The sequence below is a fragment of the Petaurus breviceps genome, unplaced genomic scaffold, assembly GCF_028583685.1.
Source record: "Petaurus breviceps papuanus isolate PSGF00001 unplaced genomic scaffold, PetGlider_PUasm1.0 90681, whole genome shotgun sequence".
Lineage (NCBI taxonomy): Eukaryota > Metazoa > Chordata > Mammalia > Diprotodontia > Petauridae > Petaurus > Petaurus breviceps.
Window position 1 is genome coordinate 4,655,673 of NW_027187307.1, and position 23,711 is coordinate 4,679,383.

General features: G+C 42.0%; 1 protein-coding gene across 1 annotated transcript in view; it reads left to right on the forward strand.

Annotated features, from left to right (window-relative positions):
* The window catches only part of RAB9B (RAB9B, member RAS oncogene family), an 18,804-nt gene extending 7,562 nt beyond the window's left edge, over positions 1-11,242 (forward strand). Inside the window, exon 2 of the mRNA XM_069065231.1 lies at positions 7,813-11,242. Within this exon, the coding sequence (XP_068921332.1) occupies positions 7,855-8,460 (606 nt within the window). The 5' untranslated portion in view covers positions 7,813-7,854 and the 3' untranslated portion in view covers positions 8,461-11,242. The remainder of the gene's footprint in view (positions 1-7,812) is intronic.
* Positions 11,243-23,711: the final 12,469 nt, after the last annotated feature.

Below are 23,711 nucleotides of genomic sequence, written 5' to 3' on the forward strand. Positions count from 1 at the left end.
CAATAGAATCATATGAAAGTCTGATTTCCTTCCCATTATAATTTGCATCAAATTCATAGTCAACAAAATCGTGACTATAATGATTTCTTCCAAACTATTCTTTTACTGGAAAGCAGAATTAAGATTCTTCACACAAATTCACAGGTGTCTGCATAATCCTTCACAACGAATCTTATGCTGAATTTATCCCCCGGTGCTGGCCAGATGTGAAGAGATCAGGCAGCTATTTATAATCTACAATTTTATAAACTTTAAATGACTAATTCAAAGAATCTGACTCCAGACTTGTCTGAAATTCTTTTCACTGACAACCACTGTCCTCTCTACTCCTGCACAGACACACTCATACATATATAAATGCATATACACAGTCAGATGCCAAATTATTTTTCCAAGGTCTTTTGCATTGGGTAGCTTACTAAAGAAAAGAACAGGGGCAGCTAATTGGTACAGTGGATAGAGCACCAGCCTTGGAGTCAGGAGGACCTGAGTTCAAATCTGGCCTCAGACATTTATTATCTGTGTGACCCTGGGCAGGTCACTTAACCCTAATTGCCTCCAAAAAAACAGAAAACAGTAAATTATAAACTAAATTAACTGCTACTACATTGGTGAACACATAATTAAACAATAGACTCATACATGTATCTAGGTACACACATACCTACATATCACATGTATATATCAGATTTAACACAGAACCAGACTTCAAAGTCATTGATTACTTGAAGGAAATTAAACTTTGGCCAGTATTTCCAAATATATGCTTTGGATTTTCCAGGATTTGATTTTTCTTATCCTTATGCTCTCTCCAACCCACCCCCACCCACAAACCTTTTTCAATCCATTCAGAGATGGGGAGAGAGGAGAAAGAGATCACTACCCTTTTTTGTCTTCACCAATCATTCTATTTATTTCTGTCTGGAAATATCTTGACTTCAGTTGCCTCCTCCATTCTCCTCCACATCTTCACAACTGACCATTTTCTCAGGCTGGAGTCTTTCCTTCTCAGCTATTGCTTTCTTTGTTAGGAGGGCAATAAGCTTATCTACATCGACATTTGGATCTGCTTTCATTTTAGTCATCCAGTGAAGGACAGGGAATTCCTTCTCCTTCCCCTTCACTTTCCTCTGCCCAGGCTCTCCTGCCATCACCCTAGCTCAAAAGTACAGTTCTTGCACCCAATTCCTAGTACCAATTTGTGTTAGCCTGACCAGACAAGCTGATCAGTGGTAGGATTCAAATCACAGGGGGCAGCAAATGACTAAACAAGGCTGACTTACAGTTGCAGAGGGAATTGAGATTTTTTTTTGCAAGGATACACAGGAACAGGTGGCAGTCAGCTTCCTGAATCTGGCAGAAATGGCAGGACTCTTCCAGGCTGGGGACGTGAGGCAGCAGTCAGGACACCAACTCTTCCCTGAATGAAGCTGAAGTTCTCTCCCTAGAGTAGAGGTTTTTATAACCCCTTAGAGGTGGGGGTGGAGAAATAGTGACATAGCTGGGATTTGTTACTAATGCTTGTTCCCACAAGGTGGAGGAGACCAGCCTCTGCCTGTGACCCATGAGAAGATTTATCACTGTTCAAGGATGTAATCCTCCCTCACTCCGCCTTGTATACTTGTTGCTATTCAGTGGTGTCCTACTCTCCATGACTCCGTGGATCATAACGTCCATGGGGTATTCTTGGCAAAGTTCCTGGAGTGGTTTGCCATTTCCTTCTCCAATGGATTAAGGTAAACAGAGGTTAAGTGACTTGCTCATGGTCACACAGCTAATAAGTGTCTGAGACCAGATTTGAACTCAGATCTTCCCAACTACAGGCCTATCACTCTAGCCACTGCACCATCTAATTGCCCCTGGCATTGTATAAGGCATCTACAAAAATTGAGGAGGCCTGAACTGGTGAATCTGATTACCGAAAAATAGAAACTTAATCAGAAAAGCAAAACTCAAGGCTTGTGGCATGTCCATACTGCATAAAGGCTAGATAGAGTTGGTACAGGCTTAAGGGGGGTTGAGTTGTTTCATATGATAACAATACAATTGTTACCCTCTAGAAATGTGAATAAAAAATGTTGTCGGCTTCATGTTGCAGAAGCCATCCATAGCACTTACTCAGATATAGTCAGTCATGAGGGCATATAGTAATACTTATGTTGTAAATTGATTTTCTTAATGCCTCCTCTCAGTAATTATCATCATCCTTGTCATCATCATAATTACCTTCTCAAAGTCCCATCCATGATTGTGGCAGCAACAGCAGCAGCATCAACAGAAGCATGCACCACTTCCTGTGAGGCTTCAGCTCAGTGGAGTGGACAGAGCTCTGGTTTGAGTCAAACCTAGGGCCTGCCTTTGATGATGGCAGACTCTGCACCTCTGGGCTCATCACTGTAAAGTTGCACTTACCTGTAAAATCAGAGAGCTACACTAGATAACCACTGAAGCCCTTTGCATCTCTAAATCTATGATTCTAGGTGTCTATAGCATTCTGGACTTCAGTTTACAAAGCCCTTTCACACATACAGAGGCAGTGTGGGAAGGGAAGTAGAGCACTGAATTTGGAGGCAGAAAATCTGGATACCAATTTTACCTCTAATACTTACTAGCTGTATGATTATGGACAAGAATCAGAGCCTCTGTGTCCTCATTGGGAATGATGCTGCCTCTAGTTCTTACCTCAAAGGGATGCTGTGAGGCTCAAATGAGAATCACAAGATATGAAGTGAATGGGCCTTCAGAGGCCACACCTGAAAAAGAATCCCTGACAAGTGGCCAGCCAGTCTACTTCCCCAGAAATCCCGTTTCATCTTTAGATGGCTAGGATTGTTGGAAAGCTTTTCCTTATGTCAAAAGTAAAAGCTATAATAATCTACACACACACACACACACACACACACACACACACACACAGAGTATCTCCTCTTCTCCAGGCTAAGTGTCCTCAGTTCTTTCAGCCCTTATCTTCATGTGATATAAACTTAGGGCTCTCCTCTCAATGCTTTTCAACTTGCCAATGTCCTTCCTAAAATGTGGTGCTCAGAAGCGAAGACAATCCTTCATATGGTCTGACCAGGGCAGAGTACATGGAAGCATCACCTCCCTAGTGCTGGATAGTATGAAGCCCAAAATTGCATTTGGGTTTTTCCTTGCTTTCTGTTTTCACTCCCATATCACCTTCGAGATGCAACCCATTAAAATCCTCAGATATTTTTGAAACAAACTTGTCTTGCTACCCCTCCTCCTTTTTGTAGTTGTGAAGTTAATTTATTTGATCCCAAATTAAGACTCTTTATCTCTCAGATGATTAGATTTGACCCAGCATAGTAGCTTGTCAAAATCTTTTTGGATCCCTGCTGTGTTACTGACTATGTGAACTGTCGAAAATGTAATAAGCACACCATTTATGCCTTTACCCATGCTACTGACAACAAATTTCAAATGGCACAGGGCTCCACAGCTTTCTGTGGGGCACCTCACTGCACATCTCTGTCTAGGCTATCACCAAACCATTATTAACTGACTAACTACTTTAGGTTCAGCCATTCAACCAGTTCTGAATCCATCTAATTGCATTATCATTTAGTTCCCATGTTTCCATCTTATGCCACAAGAAAAGCACGAGAGACTTTATCAAATACTTTGCTAAAATGGATTGAAACTTGACCTCATTTCTCTGCTCTAGCTTTTGGGAACTTTGTCACAAAAGGAAAAAAGGTTAGTCTGGCCCAATCTGTTCTTTCATTTTATTTATGCTTTTTGTTTTCTGCTATCACTAAGGATCATAGCTCTAGAGCAAGAAGGGACCTCAGAGGTCATTTAGCCCAATGCCTTCATCTTAAAGATGAATTGGGGAGGTTATGTATGGGATTTTCCCAAGCTCACAGGGGCAGTAAACTTCAGAGGCAGAATTTGAACCTAGGTCCTCTGATCCCAGAGCCAGTGCTTTCTCTACTCCGCCTCCCCTTCCCTCATATCCCTCCAAAATAGATCCCTCCCTTCTAAAATTAAAGCACAGTTAGGCACAACAACCTAACACATTGGCCATGGTATGACTAATAGCTCTTAGTGAAGTCATGCTGATTCTTTGTGATGATTGATTCATTTTCTAAATGTTCACAATCATCCCTTTAATAGGTTTTCTAGAATTTTGCCAGGAACCAAAGTCAAGCTCACACTGACACATAGTTTGCTTAGTCTACTCTTTTCCATTTTTTGAAAATTTCCATTCTTTGAGAAGATCACAGGGTTTGGCTTAATAATCCCATCTAACCATAGCATAAGAGTTCTTCTGGACCTGGTGACTTGCACTTATTAAGGGCAGCTCTTATGAAATCTCTACTTATCATGATTATCAATCCCCTATTATTCATTTTGTTCTATCCTTTCCAGTTCAAAGACCATTCTCCTTAGCAGACAAAACAAAAGCTTCACAGGACGTGACCATCTTTTCTCAGGTCTCAAAGAGCCTCTGTAGCTCTGTTGAATTGTCCAGGGTCACATGGTTGGGAAGTGGTAGAACTGGAGCTAAAACCCCAAACCTTCTGAATCCTAGACCAGCTCTACTTTTGCTACACCATGCTGGAGGCGAATACCCTAAAGAAATGTCTAGCATGCTTTGGAATCTATTCAGAAGCCTGACTTCCTAGGTACTTTTTTATAGCAATCAACAAACATTAACTGAGTGAACTACAGTGAACTACCTTGTAGGAGGGGATCTAGAAGGGGAGAGATTGTCACTGGCCTTTCCTTTGCTGTTATTGACCCTCAAATATGGATTTGGGGAAGTGAATTAAACATAAGTAATTTCAAGAAGAGGTGGCGACACCAACCCAGGCCCCTTGTCCACCCTGAGGATGCCTCCCTGGATCCTATGAGCCAAAGAATAGAAGTTATCACTGCAAAGGAACTATGATGTCTAAGTATCTAATTGTCTCAGACAATTAATGAAACTTAGTGAAATGGCTGTTATTGAAAAGGCACAGGTTCAGAGTCATTTGTGTATTTCACAAAGCAGTCAAAGTACAAATAATTGCCGTCCGCTTTCCTAGGAAGTCCTTTCTACTCTTCTACTCTAATTGTAGCTCTCTGGTAGTTTGGTTTCCATAGTCACTCATTGGTCCTTCATTCTATTGAGCTTATCCACAGCTGGGAAAATTACCTCTAATGAGTTTGATAATATGATCATCAGTCTGCTCAGAGTGCGACCGAGTTCATTTCACACATGCCATTGATTGCTATCATAGTATGTCAAGAGTCCTGGTTCCTAAAATTGTCTTTCAGATCCACACAATGAACAAGAAAATATGCTATTCCAGCACCATTTAAAGAAACATTTATCTAATCGAGCTGGTTTCAAGAGCTTCAAATAGCTAATAGAAGAGGGCATAAAATAGGCTTTTGTAATTATGAGGGTGCTTCAGAAATCTATAGTGTCACTATGCCCTCGGGCCCCAACTCTCTTCTATATAGTCAATGTGACTGTTGGCAGTACCCCACACAGCTCTGGAGATTGTCCAACTATCTGTGGAAGTGGAAGGACTTTTCACAACAGGACTTACTCACACTGATGCCACTGCAAAGGGGCTGTGCTTAGTGAGTAAGCAATTACTATCTCTATTGGTGAATTAATCCATTACTTTTAGATCGCATTCCCTGGCATTTATAACATTAAACGAGTAAACAGTTGGGTGGAGAAGTTGCTTTATATTCCAACAGTATAACCTATAACACCCATTTGTTAATTGATTTTCGGTTTAGACTTCTATTACCCAAGTCTAATCATTTATCTAAGAGTTTTGCCTTGATTAAGAATATTATTCTTGAAATGAAGGTGTCTTATAATTTCAGAAAGTCTTGTATTTAATCAATCAATTAATAAAAACAATTTTTTGAAGCTCCAAGCTTAGTGCTACATGCCATACCAGCAAAAATATGAACCTTTGTTCAAGATTGACTACCTTAATTAAATGCCCAGTCTTGAGCTCTGCTTACACTGGTGCTTTATTTTCTTTGTTACTGTGGATGGTGACAGAGTGGCATTATGGTTAGAGAGCAGACTTTGAAGCCAGGAAAACCTTGAGTTCTAGTCTTACCTCTGAGGTTGGCTGTATGACCCTGGGCAAATCACTGTCTCAGGGCTCTAAGATCATAAGTTTCAGGGAAGTTGCTGGCCTGCACTGGGAGAGGGAGTTCTCTCTCCTGGGAGTTCCCTATATCACTAAAATCATCAATACAGTCCCTCACCTTACTGTGAATATTAGCTGACACGACAGTCTGGGGCAGATTAGCCTTTTACTGGGGCAAGTGTCCTGTCATGGAAATAGGGCTGTTAGTAGAAAGAAATAGAAGGAAGGCTACCTAGATCTAGTGTAGATGTTCCCTGTACTTTAGGCACCTCTGTGCATTCCCTTTACTAAGTATCTTCTACTCCCTTTGTTTTATTATCAAATGCTTTTTTTAAGGTCATCATGCTAAGAATACAAATTAAATGCATTCTGTTTGGGACAAGTAAAAGTTCTCATAGCTTGAATTTTTTCCTAGAGTGTTAATCGTGTGGTTGTGCATGTTAAATATGTGCTGTGGATTTAAGTTGAATGTGTTACTTTTTTCTTTTCCTGGTGTGTTTTACTATAGATTTTTGAAATTCAGTTTCCTAAGTTGTTGGGGTTTTGGGGGGAGGGGAGGAGAAGATTAAAATCATGGAAAAAGAACCAGGTGGGTAGATACCTTTGTAGAAGCATTTGCATGAATCACACACACACACACACACACAATTTGTTATATCTCATGTTTAGTTACTACACATTTCTATCAAATAGTTTTGGATGGTGGGAGAAGGCTTCTTGGTGTCACTTACTAAGTTTGCAATGTGTATGCTTCTGGAAACATTTTGGCAAGGGCACAAGTAGCTCCCTTCCCATCGCTTTTTCTCTTGCTATCATAATATTCCCTTTAACTTCATCATTTACAGTATAAACAGATTTGTTTAGCTCCCACAATGACCTAATCACTATATGTAATTTGTCTAAGATGACTTCTAGGTGCTCCATTTGGAGATAAGCTGTCATGGCCTCTTCCCAAAACTAGTGAGAAATTCCTTTTTTTCCCCCTGCCTCCTACTTATTAGAAACTGATGGTAATGCCATCAGTTTCAGAAAAGTCAAGATAGATCCCTCACTGATAGGCAAGCCCCAAAAGTCTAGAAATTCTTTGACAAACTTGACCTTGTTTCCCTTTCTACTTATGGAACTAGTCTGGGGGTTGCAGGACTGGAGGTCTGCTTCATTGTGGGCCCCTTTCCCTCAGCTGCCTTGGGACATCTCAGTAGCAGATCTCAAACCCCAAATCAGTTACAGAAAGAGCTTTCAGTGCCTATGCTCTCCCAGTACTGGGCCAAAACTGAAACTCTATAGCATTAGTTAGGGTGAAATACTATTTTGACAATGGATTTGGCTTTGAATATGCAACACTGTCAGAAACTGTAGCAGCATTAGACAATAGAAAAGCAAGTTCTCTTTTTTCACATATCATGAAGAGTGTGTTCTTTTTGCTCTGGACTGTTATGAGACCTGAGTTGATGGCAAAAATGATACATTTTCAATGGCTCTGTGATGTAACCAATATGGGTACTCCCTGTACCAGTTCAGATCACAACCAATCTATACTTGCCCATTCTGTGATAGTCTTGTCCAGTTTGTCAATTAAAGTATAGAACCTTGAAATGCAATGCAGAAGAATTCAACATTGAATTGCTTAGAGTTTGCTTGGTTCTAACTATTTTCCCTCCTCTATTTCTCTTATTTTTAGATTGTCTTGGTCACAAGCCCATACCCACCTGCTGCCGCTACAATGAGTGGGAAGTCCCTGCTCTTAAAGGTCATTCTCCTGGGGGATGGTGGAGTTGGGAAAAGCTCCCTCATGAACCGTTATGTAACCAACAAATTCGACTCTCAGGCTTTCCACACTATAGGTGTGGAATTCCTAAACCGAGATTTAGAAGTCGATGGTCGCTTTGTGACCCTCCAGATCTGGGACACTGCAGGTCAGGAGCGTTTCAAGAGCCTACGAACACCATTCTACAGAGGAGCAGACTGCTGCCTCTTGACCTTTAGTGTGGATGACAGGCAGAGCTTTGAAAATCTTAGCAACTGGCAGAAAGAGTTCATCTATTATGCAGACGTGAAAGACCCTGATCACTTCCCCTTTGTAGTGCTAGGGAATAAGGTAGACAAAGTCGAAAGGCAAGTGACCACTGAAGAGGCACAGGCCTGGTGTTTGGAGCACGGGGACTATCCCTACCTGGAAACAAGTGCCAAAGATGACACCAATGTCACAGTGGCCTTTGAAGAAGCAGTGAGGCAGGTTCTGGCGGTGGAGGAACAGCTGGAGCATTGCTTGCTAGGCCATACCGTTGACCTCAACAGCAGCTCCAAAGCTGGATCTTCATGCTGTTAAGGCAACAGCTTCTAGAAAAGTCTACCCCAACATTGATTTGTCAATAGTATAAGCAGAGATGATTTCCAGGCACATCCAAGAGTGTCCAGAAAAGGGTAGTAGATGTTATTGTTGACTGTCAATTGGAGCCTTTCAAATTGAAGTTGGGAGTTGAGAAGAAAAAGCTTTATGGGGAGCAAGCCAAATGTATTTGTGTGTGATTTCTGCTATTTTCCCTTCCTGCATATATCAACCAGGGCCTTCAAGGAAGATTTAGGTCTTGAGTGAATTAAATAGTTTCACATTTGCAGTATTAACCCAGAACCCGCTGTGAAAATGAGGCTTTCAGCAACATGGAGTTGGAGAGCTACAGGTTATCACTGAAAGTGTTTCCACTAATGAACTGAAAAGGGTTTCCATCAAACTTTTTGAAAAGTAGTTCCTTACATTTCTGCCAAAGGAAAGACATGAGTCTTGAGCTGTGTTTCAACAAAAGTAGTGACGCTTTGTGAGGCTGGCATGCCTGGGAATGCAGATTTGTAATAATGTATGTTGCCTTGTTGAAACCCTTCTATATATTTTTCTCCTGCTCTGAGCCTTTCAAAGAATACCACCTCAATGCAAGACAGACTCATGCCACTGGGAACAGTATACTCCTTTTGTTTGAAATAAACAGATTCTGTTCAAATATTCCAACCTTCTTTGGAGAGAAATGGTTGATCTGCCTTTACTTTGTACCCTCGCTACATAGAAATGTTGCTTCTATGTCAGCCTTTAATCAACTGAAGAGTTCTGCCCAGTCTTCCTAACAACGAGGGTCTTTGGTCATGATTTGCTGCATTTGGCTCAGGTGGTCCATTTGGCCGCTGGAATGAGCTGGTCAGGAAGGCCATTAGAAAGAAGGTCAAGGAAAACAAGTCTTTAACTGCATATATTTGAAGATCTTTCCATGTAGAAGAGGAAATTTACTTGTCCTTCTGCTCCAAGAGGCAAAACTATAACCAAAGGGTAAAAGTTACAAGAAGCAGAAAAACTTTTTTGATATGGGAGCTATCTACCAGTGGACTGCCTTGAGAGGGCCTTGTCACTTCGAGGCATTCAGGCAGAGGCTAAGTAACAGCCTAGCAGAGATGCTATAGAAGGGATTCCTGTACCAAATGAGAGGTTGAACACCATCACCTCTCAGCTCTCCTCCAACTCAAAGTCCTCTGAGTCTGTAGTGTATATCTCAGTGCCATGTAATTACAGGTGTGTCATGGGCTGGCAGCTCAGGCCCAAGAGGACAATGGCTAATGTCTTAGTCTGCTTTGGTCTTAAAATGCTGCTTTAAAATGGCTTGTCTTTAACAGCAACTGGTCACTTAATTCTTTTTGCTTTTGGACAATGGCAGGGGAAAGTCTGGAATTCTAAGTAATCTTAATGTGTCCTAACGTAAGCATCATGAAGAGAAAATACAGAAGGACCACAGGGCTTGGCCAACTCTCGGCCAAAACGGCTGCTGGATCCAAACCACCTTATTGATGTTGATTGTCCAGAACCTAGTTTTTATTGATTGATCCATTTGTCCCGGGTAGCTCATATTCTAGAAATTCAGACTCTCATTGATAAATATCTAACCCCAAATGATGAATTACCAGTAAAGGAATTTTTCCTGAGTACAACTTTCACAACAGTACAGCCTATCCTTTGTAGTAGTCACATAAAAAGCTCACCTATGAAGAGAGGCTTACCTGGCCCAAAAGGCCAAGACTTCCACAAACATGACAATGGACCGAACTGACCACACCCAAATCTCCAGTTCAGGTATAGCGCTGGTTCTGTTCCTCAGACTAGCCTTGATGTCAAACAACAGAACCACAATTGGCCCTTTGCCCTTCCCCCGCTCCTAAGTCTAAGGTCCCGTGTTGACTTTCACCCACAGCCACCCACACTGGTTTCTAAGTCACATGATCCAACGACCGAGGTCCCATTAAGGCAGAAATTTTCAAGTTGCTGTAGTCAGAATTAGTCATTGTTAATGCTCATTTTTTAAAAGTGCATGGGATATGCCCCCCCTTTCTATTTGCATTCTGTTTATGATTGCTTCTATTTGTAGATCTTAGGCCTTTATAAAGACCAATATGGACTGACTCCTCAAAGGACTTGCTTCTGTCATGGTGGCATATGGTTTCTTGACTGAAAATCACATAAATTTAATGTTCTTGGGCCTGCTTTCTACCCAAGACAAATGTTAATCATCTTGATGGATCAACTGAAGTCCCATTTCTCTTTGCCGCCACCATGCTAAGTTGTGACTTTCCCTGCCAAGTCACTTCATGATCTCTTAACAAAGGTATTTAACTGTGATTCAAGCAATGGTATTCTGATGTGTGATACCCACTGGGCTGCTTATGTATAGTTTGGCTAATGTAGAGAAAGGCTAATTTAAGCCCCAGAAACTGTGCAGAAAGGGCTAATGATTGATGATATACCCTGAAATATTTAGTGTTGATGGTTTGGGGGTTTTTTTTGTCTGTTTTGGCTTTTGTTTTTAAGGAACACTAGATTTTTAAAAATGACAGTCCTCATCAGAACTACATATAGTTTTTAACAGTCCACTAAAATGTCATACAAAATTTTTATTTAGTTCATTTTTTGTATTAAAAGAAAACTCTAGGGGCCTCAAAATTCAATTTGTGCCTGCCTTGGCCATCTCAATTTTGCCCTATGGCAATCCACACTCCTTGTTGCTGGTGCTGCTAAAAGTCTCAAGAATTGTGTTTCAGGTGTTTTGATTCAGCTATTAAAATTCATCTGTGTTAAAGTGAATGTGTGCAATCTTGTGTTTTTGTTACCTTTGGAATAACCAAGAATGTAGTAAACTTGTCCAAGTTCATTTTTTGGAACAGTAGGTAAGCCTGGGCAATGTTGCCTTAGCTCGAAAATCATAGATTTGTGCTGATCTAGTCCAGTCTCCTCATTTGACAGGGATGGAAATTGAGGCCCCAAGAGGTTACCCTCATTCCAAGCCCAAGGTCACACAGCTGGGATTTGAACCCAGGTCCTCTGACTCCAAAGCCATGCTTTCCACTGCACCACACTAGAGAATTGCCACTTATTGTTCAACCCACAGGAAATAAAAGCAGAAAGGGTTTGAGGTCTATTTTATGTTGTTTCCTAATGAATCAGTCAGTGTGGACTGACAGCATAGTGTGCTGGAAAGAACACTGAGCAGAGGACTCAGTTCTGTATTCTTGCTACTACCATTAACCTGGTACACAATGATGGTATTTTGGTTCATACCTTCTGATCCATTAACACAATAAAACAATACAGGCAAGAGCAAATAAAAAACTGTTCATGTTGCTTTTGGATGCTGGATTGGGAGTCAGAAGATGTGGTTTTAAATCTCAGCACTGCCACTCACTAGCTACCTGACCTTGGGTAAGTCATATCCCCTCTTGGGGCCTACTTGTTCTCTAGAAAATGAGGAGTTAGACTAGATAACTTTTCCAAGGTTCATTCTAGCTCTAAATGTATGATTCTGCAATTTTGTGTCTCTAAAGATATCTGCATCAGAACACACTGTACTTGCTAGTTACTTTAAAAATCGCATCCTATCTCCCTTCAGGACACAGATCCCAGCATGGTGGATAATTTAGCTACACTACATTCTTTCTCTCAAAGTCTCTTATCTTCTTCCTGCCTCTTCTTTGTATTAAATTGTTGGGCGATTGAAATCTCATGAAAGACCTGATTCTGCCACAAGAACAGTTTCCAACGTAATCATCCATTGCAATTGGGAGTAGGGGTTAACTCTTGCTGTTAGTAGTACCTAATGACTCCAGGGAGTTGAGGATTCCAAGAGGCAGAGGTGAGGAATGTTTAGATTAATCCCAATTTCTTAGAGAAAAAGGCCAAAAGAAGTTTGTTTGTTTGTTTTAAGCAATCAGGGTTAAGTAACTTGCTCAAGGTTACACAGCCAGGTGTTTCTGGGTGGGTGCTAAGTGTTGGAGCCCGGATTCGATCCCCAGGTCATCCTGACACTGGAGTAGGTGCTCTTACTTGTTGTGCTACCTGGCCGCCCCACCAAAAGAAGTTTTAACAAGACATAAAAAAGTGTGCTCATTCCTCCTAATTGGATTCTGCCTTGAGAGTGTTTGTGGATAGCACAACTCCAGGGAACTTGGTGTTCATTCTTTGTGCAGCTCTGACGTGGACAGTGACCTTGGCCTAGACAGACTGGTTAAGGCTTAAGGTGTGGGGAACCTGTGGCCTGGAGGCCACACATGGGCCTCTAGGTCCTCAAGTGTGGCCCTTGGACTGAATCCAAACTTTATAGAACAAATCTCCTTAACAAAAGGATTTTTTCTGTAAAACTTGAGCTCAGTCAAAAGGCCACACCCAAGATGGCTTAGCCATCTTCTAGTGATAAATGCAGAGGCCGTGACAGAACCTCCAAGTACCTTTCAGTCCCTCATGCTGGTAATTTACAAAGGTCACCGGCTCTTCCTCAGTCATTTCTGTTCACCACTGACTGGGGAAACTCTGTCCCTACCAGTGTCTCTGGGTTTCCTTTCTCCTTTCCACTGACCAGCAATCACTGGCCTGGCCTTCAAAATTTATTGCGTGCTGCTAACTACTTTGCTTGATTTGCAGGAGACAGGAGGAAAACCCTGGGTTTCTTTGCAGCTGTTTTCAGAGGTAATTCTGGGGACCTGGAAGCTTTTGGCTCTTCCAAGGTTCTGTGATCTAGGGAGAGTATGTTTACTGCTCTCCTGGTCTGTGTGCTGGTTTGCTAGCGACCACAAGCACTCTTTTCAACCCTGGAATTATGACTAGGGTCCCTGCTCCCCTGCAGTCACAAGCTGTAAGGTGCAAGGGCTCCTTCTGGCCCTGGGACTGCGACCCAGATCCAAGTATAGGCAATGCAAAAGAGGCCTGCCCCTGGTACAAGCAAAGGGACCCCTGATCAATCTCCTTCTGACCTGTTATCCGATCCCCTTCCCGTCTGTAGGCCGAGAGGTCTGGAAAATGCTACTGATGCCACTGATTGAGTTGTCCAAAGCCTGCTCCTGGTTTTCTGGGGCCTGGCCTGTACTAGGACTATACTCCTCTCTCATGCTGGTACAACAGACTTTTCCAACCAGCTTTATAAGTTGTCTTGGGCTGGAAAATGGTTTCACTCCATCCTTTTGTGGGTTCTGCTGCTCCAGAATTTGTGTAGAGTCATTATTTAAAGGTATTTGAAGAGGTTGGGGGAGAGTTCTGACCAGCTGGGCCTTTACACTGCCATCTTGGCTCCACCGGTTTCTTTGTCAGCTCAGAGATTTCCTTCTACCTTCTCCTTGGGATCTCCCATAAACCAGTATAAATAAAGGTAAAGCCTTAAGGCAGAGATTTGGATTCCAGTATTTAGCTGGGTGATTACAACTGCATCCCTGCTCTGTTTGGGGGTAGTAGAGAGGATGCTGGATTTGGAATCAGCAAGAAACTGGGTTTGAATACCAGCATAGTCACTGACTGAAATTCTGAGAAAATCACTCCAGCTCTTGGGGTATCTATTTTCTTCTCTTCAAGATGAAAAAAATGGACACAAATGTCCCTTCCAGTTTGAAATATGTTATAATTTAAGGCCATGGAAGTGAAATGGACAAATAAAATGGACATGACAACTCAGCCAATTATAATTTGATAGGAGTGTTTATTAACCTCGGTGACTGCCTCCCCAGTAGGAAAGACAGCATTGAATCTTCTGTAAGATACACTTATATAGAGTTAAGTGTTGCTAATCAACAAAATGTGGTTCCAAGGGAGGGGGGGTGGGTAATGCTGTTAGTGACGTTTCTAGTGAAGCCTTGATTACCTAGCAAAGCCCTGGGTACAAACATAAACAGACATGAATCTGGGGCATGTTTCTAGCAACACGGGTGAAATGTTCTCTCACTGTTAAGGCCTATTAGGTGGTTTCCAGGGACCCTGGTAGGGGTTCCCTTCTAACAGGTTTTAGGGGGCTTTGGTGTATAATTTCTGATGGGCACTTCACTCCACCCTTTTTCTTGTTCATAGTTGAAACTTGGACTCAACTGAGTCCAGGGGACTGTTCTCTTGCACTAGGGCTGTGGTACCCACTGCTGCCTATCCTGCCATACCAAGGCCAACTAGGATAGGGACTAAAATGGGGGCTGCCAGCAAACCTGATTCCCCAAGGTGTCCCAGTTTTCCAATCCTGTTTGGTCCAATTCTAAACCCTGATAACAACTGGGTTACATGACTTAAGGGTATTACAATGAAATGAAATGTAGTGACCCAATCAGCAATAGTTATACAATCCTAGTTGGCACAGTGATATTTCCCGGTCCCCCCACAATCAGAAGACCTATCCTCAGGGCACAAATATGACTGGGTTGACCAAAGGCTGCTTTTCTGCTCCACAAGCAGCACCATCGGCCCCCAGAATACATACCTGTGTAGGGAAACAACATAAATCTGGAGCTGAGCAGGGCACAGAGATCAAAGGAGAGGGTGGGCTGGCCATAAGTCACATTTTTGAAATTAGAGTCCCATCAATTGTCTTAGTAAGAGTCCAAGAGTACAAGGTGGGAGCATAGGAGTTGGAACCGGCCAAAAGCAGGAATGCCAGGAACAAGAGCATCAGGACAGTCTCTTATCTTCAGTTGTAAGTCACCGGCTGGCTCTGTTACCCACAGGTCTGGTGGGTTGGGAGGAGCCGTTACCGTGATGTGTGAGGAGTGGATCCAGGCTTTTCTTCTGGCCATCTTAACAGCAGAGTGGTCTGGTACACTGCTCGGACTGCATCCTGGATGTTTCGGAGAGCTTGGAGGGACTTGAGAAATAAATCATTAACAATCATACATAACAGCATTCATCACCCAAAATACAATAGAAGGTGTGGTGCCGAACAGAATTTTAAAAAGGGGAATGAATTTTACACATATGCATTCAGTTACAAATATTAACACTTGTTTAGATGATGGAATAACTACAAATTCAGATTAAAACAGCAAGTTCTTTTCTGCTTTACAATTTGTTGCATCAATTCAGCAAGAAACATGGCTTGCAAATGGAGATTTTAGTGGGTCTCTTAAAATCACACTAGAGATTTTAAAATTTTCTTCTAAAGGTATTTTCCTTCTTCAAAACAGTTTCAAGATTTATAAATGATCACTAAACTTCTGTGAAGGAAGTTAATTGAAAACTTTTAAATGATCTTAAGCAATTTGCATAACTTTCTGTACATATTCTAATTCTAGATGAAAAATAATATTAGATTTTCCAATAAGCTAACATAAAAAGCTCACATCTTTTATTGATTACTTGCTCTGAGCATAGAAACCTGTTATAGAAGGAAAAAGGCATTCCAAATATGCCAGGAGAAAACATCCTTAGCTCTGTGTAAATTCAGGTACAGTTACAGATATTTCATATCATGCAGCATCTCATACCTAGACTCAGGAATAGGTGGGAAACATTCCTTTTCAAAGGAACCTCATGGGTAAACTGAGCCAGGAGGGATCCCATATCAGACAGAGGCTAAGATTGTCCCTTCGGCCATTACCAAATGTAGACTTCCACCTGTTGACAGCACAGGATCACATTCCTCTGAGTAGCTAGTGGCATTTCCTCTCAGACACTGATTTAATTCATACAACTATACCCAAATTCAGACTCAAAATAAAATTTAGTTATGGTCCCAAGTGCTTTTTACCTTAAACAACAAGCCTCACCTTGTTGTAAGCTAACAATCATAGCTTAGAGCCAGTTATAATTATTTCTATTCTCATGGGGCTGCAATAAGCAATAAAGATGTATCAGATCTTATAATGTAAGGGATTCCATTTTCCATCCTTCTAAAATATTAAAAGCCAATTTATAAAAATCCTTTTTAATCTTTGCAACTTCTTAGCAAGTTAGGTTTATTTAAAACTTCCTTTCTCAGGCTGAATGACCTTGCCTGGAAATAGTTTCTAGAGGATTTAACAGTTTTACAACATAAGGAAAATTTATATGAATTGTAAGCAGGAGAGACTGCTTTGAATGGGAAGAACTAGTCAAACAAATTTTCATACAGTAATCAATAAACAAGTTTAGGTTTTAACATTAAAACATTAGCCCAAAATAGTTTAGTTAACAATTTTACAAGTTTTTCTAAATAGCAGATATACATATTTAAAGTAACATTACTAATCTTACATAATATTGTCCTCACTCAGGTTTTACAATATACAGTGTAGAAATACAACAATATGGGGCGGCCAGGTAGCACAGTGAGTAAGAGCACCAGCTCCAGTGTTGGGATGACCTGGGATCGAATCCAACCCCAGACACTTAGCACCCACCCAGAAACACCTGGCCATGTAACCTCGAGCAAGTTACTTAACCCCAATTGCTTTAAAAAATACAACAATAATATAAACTGCAAGATGACATTACATTAATTGCCTTTTCAAATTACATACAAGATGACATTAATTGCATTTCCAAATTACATATAAGAATGATTGATCTTACCAAGTGAAGAGGCTAGTTGACTTCTGACCTCATTTTCTCCTCTCTTTTTCTCATCTCCCCACTTTACAGATGAATTGAGACTCACGGTTAAATGATTTATTCTAGGTCACACAACCAGTCAGTGCAGTGTTCCAAACATACTGCTTCTCACTGACAAGCTTTTTCTCACTTTTCTGATTTTATGTCTTTCATCTTTCTCTTAGCTGTACCTCTCTGGTTTTTTTTCTTATATTCTGGGGTGTTTTCTCCCTGCTCCATTGTTTTCCAGGAGTCCTTAGCAACCTTCTTTAATTCCTTGGCACTGGAACAAGCAAAGTGATTATTTGCAGCAAGGGAGAGATCTCTACTGAAGTTGGGGCTTCATGGTACAGAGTTCACTTCAGGGGGAAACCCTCCATTTTTCCAAACTCATCACACTCAAAGCACATTATCAGCTTATACTCTATCAAATAAACCTCTATGAATGCTTAGCTGTAGCAGACCTTGGTTATGGGGTAGTCGATTTGCCTGGAGCATTGAGGAGAGGGTTTGGGGAACTTGAAGTAGAAACTTCAGGCTCTGCTTACTTAGAGAGGTGGACTTCAGGGTACCTGGGGATCTAAAACTTGCTGATGGGAGCTAGATCAAGTACCCTTTCACTAAACTATTTAGGCTGAATAGCTCAGATGTAACACACTTTAGTAGCTCAGATGTATCCCAGGCTTAGTATATGGGATAATGATTAACTTGTGTTTGTACCTTTGTTTCACAAGCTTCTTTTCCCTTGTCTAACTGTTCCCATGTCATTCAGAAAAAAATATTCTATTCCAGGGATTTAACCTTTCAGGTAGGCAGATGACAAGCTCGTGTAGCTACGATGTAGCTACTGTACCTCCCCCCCTTTTTCTTTTTGGAGGAAGTTAACTCAAATTAACTTCACTGCAGCCCTAGCTCAGTTATAGCCAGGACAACAGGGAGAAAAAAATCTTAATGGTTCAAACCTCTTACTGTCTCCTCAGCTCCATCAGAGCTGGATGACAGGGGAGGGCTCCGGAGCCCCAGCTAAGAAGAACTGGGAGCACAGGGAAGAGAGTCTTAGTGGAATTTTCTTTTTGACCTTTTGCTCAAATAAACTTGTCTTAGGTGTTCATTCCTTTAAAATTTCAGATCTACTGCAAGACTTTAAGAGAAACTGCTTCTCATACAATACAGATAATACAACTGTTTACCAGTAACAATCATGGTCTTAATTTTTAACTTTGAAATAAAAACAATTGAATAACCAAGCTGGTGACCTTAAACTTCAGTTTTTGTAGTGCCAAATAGTAACCAGAATGAATTCAATTACCTGGATCTATATTCCCAGTGATGTTGCACAGTTCTCTTTCTGTGACCCAGGAAAGGGTTAAGTGTTAGTCCTATTTCAAAGTGCAGCTTGAAAACCTCCTTCTCTTTGATCATTGAAGTGACTCCTTCTCTTAGATAGAACTTGGCTGGAGTTAAGAGACTATCAATCTTTCTAGTGCAGGTACAGTTTCTTACGCTTGGGTGCTTTTGGCTTACAGGGTGGCAGATTTAGAAATTTCTTTACACATACAGACAGAATATACAAAAAACTGCAGCAGGGCAAAAGGAAGGTTTCCTCTTTTCTACCTGTCGGTATCCCAGAGACAGGATATACACAAAACAACACAACACACAGAACAAACACTCCAGTGGCGTTTTTGTCTCTCTGGTGGCCCCTAGACTGAGATTTTTGGATTTTCAAAAGTTCACTCCCTCCCTTTCGTGATCCCAGGTGGAGAAACCGAGCGCAGAGCAACTGTTGGCATTTCTCCTAGGTAGGCTGGTCAGATCTCAGGGATGGAGGGGGAAGAGCCCTGATGGGGTGGTTGAGTCAGGGGACAGGGAGCTGGCAGGAGACTGAGCTTTTGATCTTTGGCAATGGCTCCCTGGACTGAGACTCGAGCCAAGAAGGACTCAGGTTCCTGGTCCTCTCAAGAAAGCAATACAAGCCTTGGGCCGAGGAACATCTCTCAGCGGCTGCCCCCGAGAATAAAATTGCTTTCTCAGGCTTTGGTACACCTGTATTTTAATTAAGGTTACAGAGAGAGACAAAAATTCAGCAACGCCTTGTGACAGACACACAGAACACATAAAGAAAGGGTTAAAGCTACAGCAACAATTAATAAAGAAAAGCAGGTAAAGACAAAAGTTAAGGTTACAGCGACATCTAGTAACAAACACACAGAATACATAAACCTTAAAAAAAAAGCAGGTAATTAAAGTAGACAATTAAAATTAATACATAAAGAAAAGTCACTCCGTCAGCATCCTGACCTTGGAGGCCAGCAGGGGCTGTAACGCCTCATCCAGCTTAGCCTCCTACTCTACCTGGGGCAGAGGCAAGTCTCTCCGGTGATCACCCCCTAGGCATTTTTACACTTAATGAGCACTCACCTAAAAGAACACTCTTGGATCGAATTGAAAGAATTTGGGAAGGTGTCCACTAAGGTAAGCAATGCGAGCCCGGGGCAGAGGAACGTCTCTTGGTGGCCACACACCCCTGGGGCGAATTGCTTTCCCAGCCCTCCAGGGAGCCTGGTCCAGCTGTCAATACAAAGCCAAAGGCTATCTAGGTGGGACCTCCAAGTGAAATGGACAAATAAAATGGACATGACAGCCCAGCCAATTATAATTTGATAGGAGTGTTCATTAACTGCGGTGACTGCCTCCCCAGTAGGGAAGACAGCATTGAGTCTTCTGTAAGATACACTTATATAGAGTTAAGTGTTGCTAGATAGCCTGAGCCTTGTGCCCCTTTGTGGAAAGGTGACCTGTCCTCACTGCAGAACATTTCCTAACAATAATAGCTAACATTTATGTGATGCTTTAAAATTTACAAAGCTCTTTGCATGTAGTATCTCATCTGAGCCTAATGATGACATTGTGAGGTTGGTGCTATTATTAGCCCCCATTTTACAGATAAGGAAACTGAGGCTGAGAAAGGTTAAATGACTCACTCAGAGTCACATAGCTTAGTAAATGACTGAGTCAGGTTTTGAACTCCTACTCCAACGTGCTAACTGTAGACCAGAGGCATCAAGCACCAGGCCTTCTGGGCCACATGCCTCTCACCACCCTCCCAAGTGAGGCCTGAACCAGATCAAGATGTAATTGGGAAACATTTAACAAAATCAATAAAAATCCAATCAAACCTAGATAATGTTACATTTGAAAACTAAATCGGTATGTGGGCCCAGTCTCCTCCCCTTCTATTTGAGATCAGCCACTGTACTCCACCGGCCCCTCCATTCTGACTGCCCCCAGCAAAAAACCCAACTGCATTTGATGTGGGGAAAACTTGTTCCATTTCATGGTATTCGATCTGTTAGCCGAATTGTTCAATCTCATGGTCCACAGAGACTGAGACCATGGGAGCTTGCTAATGTTTTCTTTGACCAAGCCAGAGGCTTGGTTTTTCTTACATTCTGATCTCTTTGCCCCCTCCTCCTTGAGGGTACAGAGGTGATAAGGATAGAAGCTAGCAACATTTGCTGAAAGAAATATCAGAAAATATCTTCTTCTGGAGACTCCTGCAGAAACTGGAGAGGAATGGCCTGGCTGGGGGAGAGGGATCATGTTTTCCCAGGAAGAACAAGCTTTTCCTTGGCCCAAGACACAGGTGATTTCAAGTCCTTAGATGCATAGCAGCTGCCCCCCATTCTCTTGGTGCGTTTTCTAAAATGGCTTTGTTCAAAGGCAACCTGCAGAATGATAACGCAGGCAGATGACTGTTTAAGTGGTGCTTCTTTTGATAGCTGTATGTGTGTGTGTTTGTGTGTGTGTGTGTGTTTCAGCAATGCTAATGCCTTTCAGCTTGGTGAATTATAGGCACTTATGTGCATAATGAGCCTTGCTGCAGGGCTTCTGATTTTTCACTAGACTCACAGCTTTATATTCTTTTTTTTTTAATTGACAAAAAGCATTTGGGCAGCACTACTCTAATGAAAGGAAATAGCACTTAATTCAACATTGGCTTTATTGATTAAAATTTTAAAAAATGGAATGTTGGCCATAGGGTACATCTGTGGGGAAGCAAGAAGCAGGTTTTATCTTTTGTCTTTGCTACCTTAGAAATGGCTTATTTAACCCCTGATCCAATGAATTACTCAACAGAGATTCTTGTATTTGATTGAAAAGTGTTAACAGTTTTTGAAGCTTTTCCCATCCTTTCCTGGCTAAAAGCCCCATGGTCACCCATTCTTGAAAAACCTAGGAAAAATGGAGTCACTATGGGGCCATCTTAGAGTATTATCGGGAACTGGTGGAATTCAACAAAGGAGAAGTGAGATATTTTCCATTTGCATCTTAAATGCTTGGGCACAAATCTGTGTTGCTTTTCAGTGCTTATTTGGGGATGATTAAAGAACTGGTGTCTACATGGTGACAAGGCAGATAATGGTGGGAGAGAAAAAAAATCAGTCAGTTGCTTTGTGTACATGATGTGATAGAACCAGTCAGATGCTGGTGGCTCAAATTCAGGTTTCTAGAGTTGTGTAGACTCAGCCTAAATGGTGGGGACTTTAAAGTTCTCCCCCACAAGGGGGAAATGAGAGACCACAGAGTGGCTTAGCACTTGAATATGATCTCCAGATAGAAAAGCAGACATTTCAGTCTCTTGCTTCCTGAGAGATTTTCCCTAATGCTCCAGATCTAACGCAGTATCTTTCATTTATTTTGAGTACAATGCTTAATAGATTTCAGCCTCGTTTTTGTTTTCCTCTATCATGGAGAGATAATGGGAAATAACAGAAAAGGCACTAGCGGGGAGCTTTATGGGGCTCTGTCATCAGCTTGCTGTGTGGCCTTGAATAAGTCCTTTACTCTCCCTGGGCTTCAGTTTCCTCCTCTGTAAAATTGGATTTAGGGGTTCTCCAGTTCTGAGTCTGGGCCTTCATTCTGGCTTCATTTACAGATGTGCTCTATGGTTCAGAGTGAAAACATGTTTGTGACATAGAAATGCCCTGAAGAACATTGAGTTGTTCCAACACAGGATCATGTGTGTGATAGGTCAAAGGGCTGTGAGGAATGTAACACAAGCAAACTTTGGGGAAAATGTGACGTTCTTAGAGGCAACTGACAAAAGTAGAAGACATATCTAGGTGGGGGGGGGGGAAGAAGCAAGTGGTTTCAAACAGAAAAGGAGATGAGTGAGATGAAAAGAGGTCAAGAGCCCATAACAATAGCTTACAAGTGTATGCTTAGGTGGCTTCATGTTCCTTTGATGTAGGTAGTGCAGTATAAGTAGATGGGGAGGGGCCTGACTCAAGTGTGCCTTCTCTCTCTCTCCTCTTGGAGCCTCTACACAAGCTGTCTCCCATGCCTGGAATGCACTCCTCCTCACCTCTACCTCTTAGAGTTCCTTTAAGGTTCAATGCAAATGCCATCTCCTATGAAAGGCCTTTCCTGATTTCCTCCCTACAAGAATTCTTTTGTATTTATTCCATATATTCTTTATGTATGTCAGATGCTGGCAGCTAGGCGGCACAGTAGATAGAGTTACCAGAACTAGAATCAAGAAGACCTGAGTTCAAATCTGGCCTCAGACACTTCCTAGCTGTGTGACCCTGAGCAAGTCACTTCACCCTGTCTGCCTCAGTTTTCTCCTCTGTAAAATGAGCTGGAGAAGAAAATGGCAAGAAAACCCCAAATAGGATCACGAAGAGTCAGACACAGCTGGAACAACTGAACCACAACAAAAATGTTGACAACAAAATGTCAGCTCTTTGAGAGTAAGGACAGTGACTGTCAGAGTATCTGAGACACTCAGCATTTGAGCTGCCAAACAATGAAGTTCTCATTAAGGATGTGGCCCTAGAAAAGGGAGAAATACCTCTATTAACACCACCTCAGGGAATCTGGTGTCTCCTCAATCATATATATACACGTGAGAACCCTTATAACTGTTGGCCTGCTGACGCCACATTAAAGATGACTGAGTCCCCATGGCATATGTGTGTATGTGTGTGTATACCCATGCATGCGCACAGACAAACATGTACACCCTTAAAAAGAGAGCACACAGGTCTAGAAGTCAGAGCTGATGATGGCCAGATGTGTTCACAGCCCCACTCTCTGGAGGGAAGGCTGGGAGGCCCAGGATCCCTCAGGGGACTCCAGGGAGGGCAGTATCCAGAGACAGACTTGAAGCTCTGAGTTCCTGGGCCAAAAGGGAGGGTTCCTGGGATGAGCCCTGTGTTAGAACTGTGAATGATGGGGGTGAAACAGGTCCAGGAAAAGACTGTTGACTCTAGCTCCCCCCACGGGTTTTCTCTTTTCTTGGGTGGCCCTGCTAACACAGAGTAGTACTATAAGCCTGCAAGATTATGTAGGTAAACCCTGTAGCTGAGGTGCCCCATCCTCAAGTGAGCCTTCCTAGTTGTGTGACCACAGGAAAACCCTTTTACCTCTCATCTGGAAAATGGGCATGATAATATGGGCAAATCCCTTTGTTTCTCAGTGCCCCCAGACAGCTATCTGAGACTAGAAGGTACAAGAGTTGCTGATCTGCAGAGTAGAGGGAGTGAAATTCCAGGTCCCGACCCTCTCTCCAAAATGCCTACAGGACCTGCCTCATGAAAATGTCAAATATTATCATCATCCCTGTTTTATAGAGGGGGACCACGTGTTCTGGGAAAGTTCCATGGCTAACGGCCTTCACCAGGAAGTATCTTTTCACCTGTTTATCTCTCTCTCTCTCTCTCTCTCTCTCTCTCTCT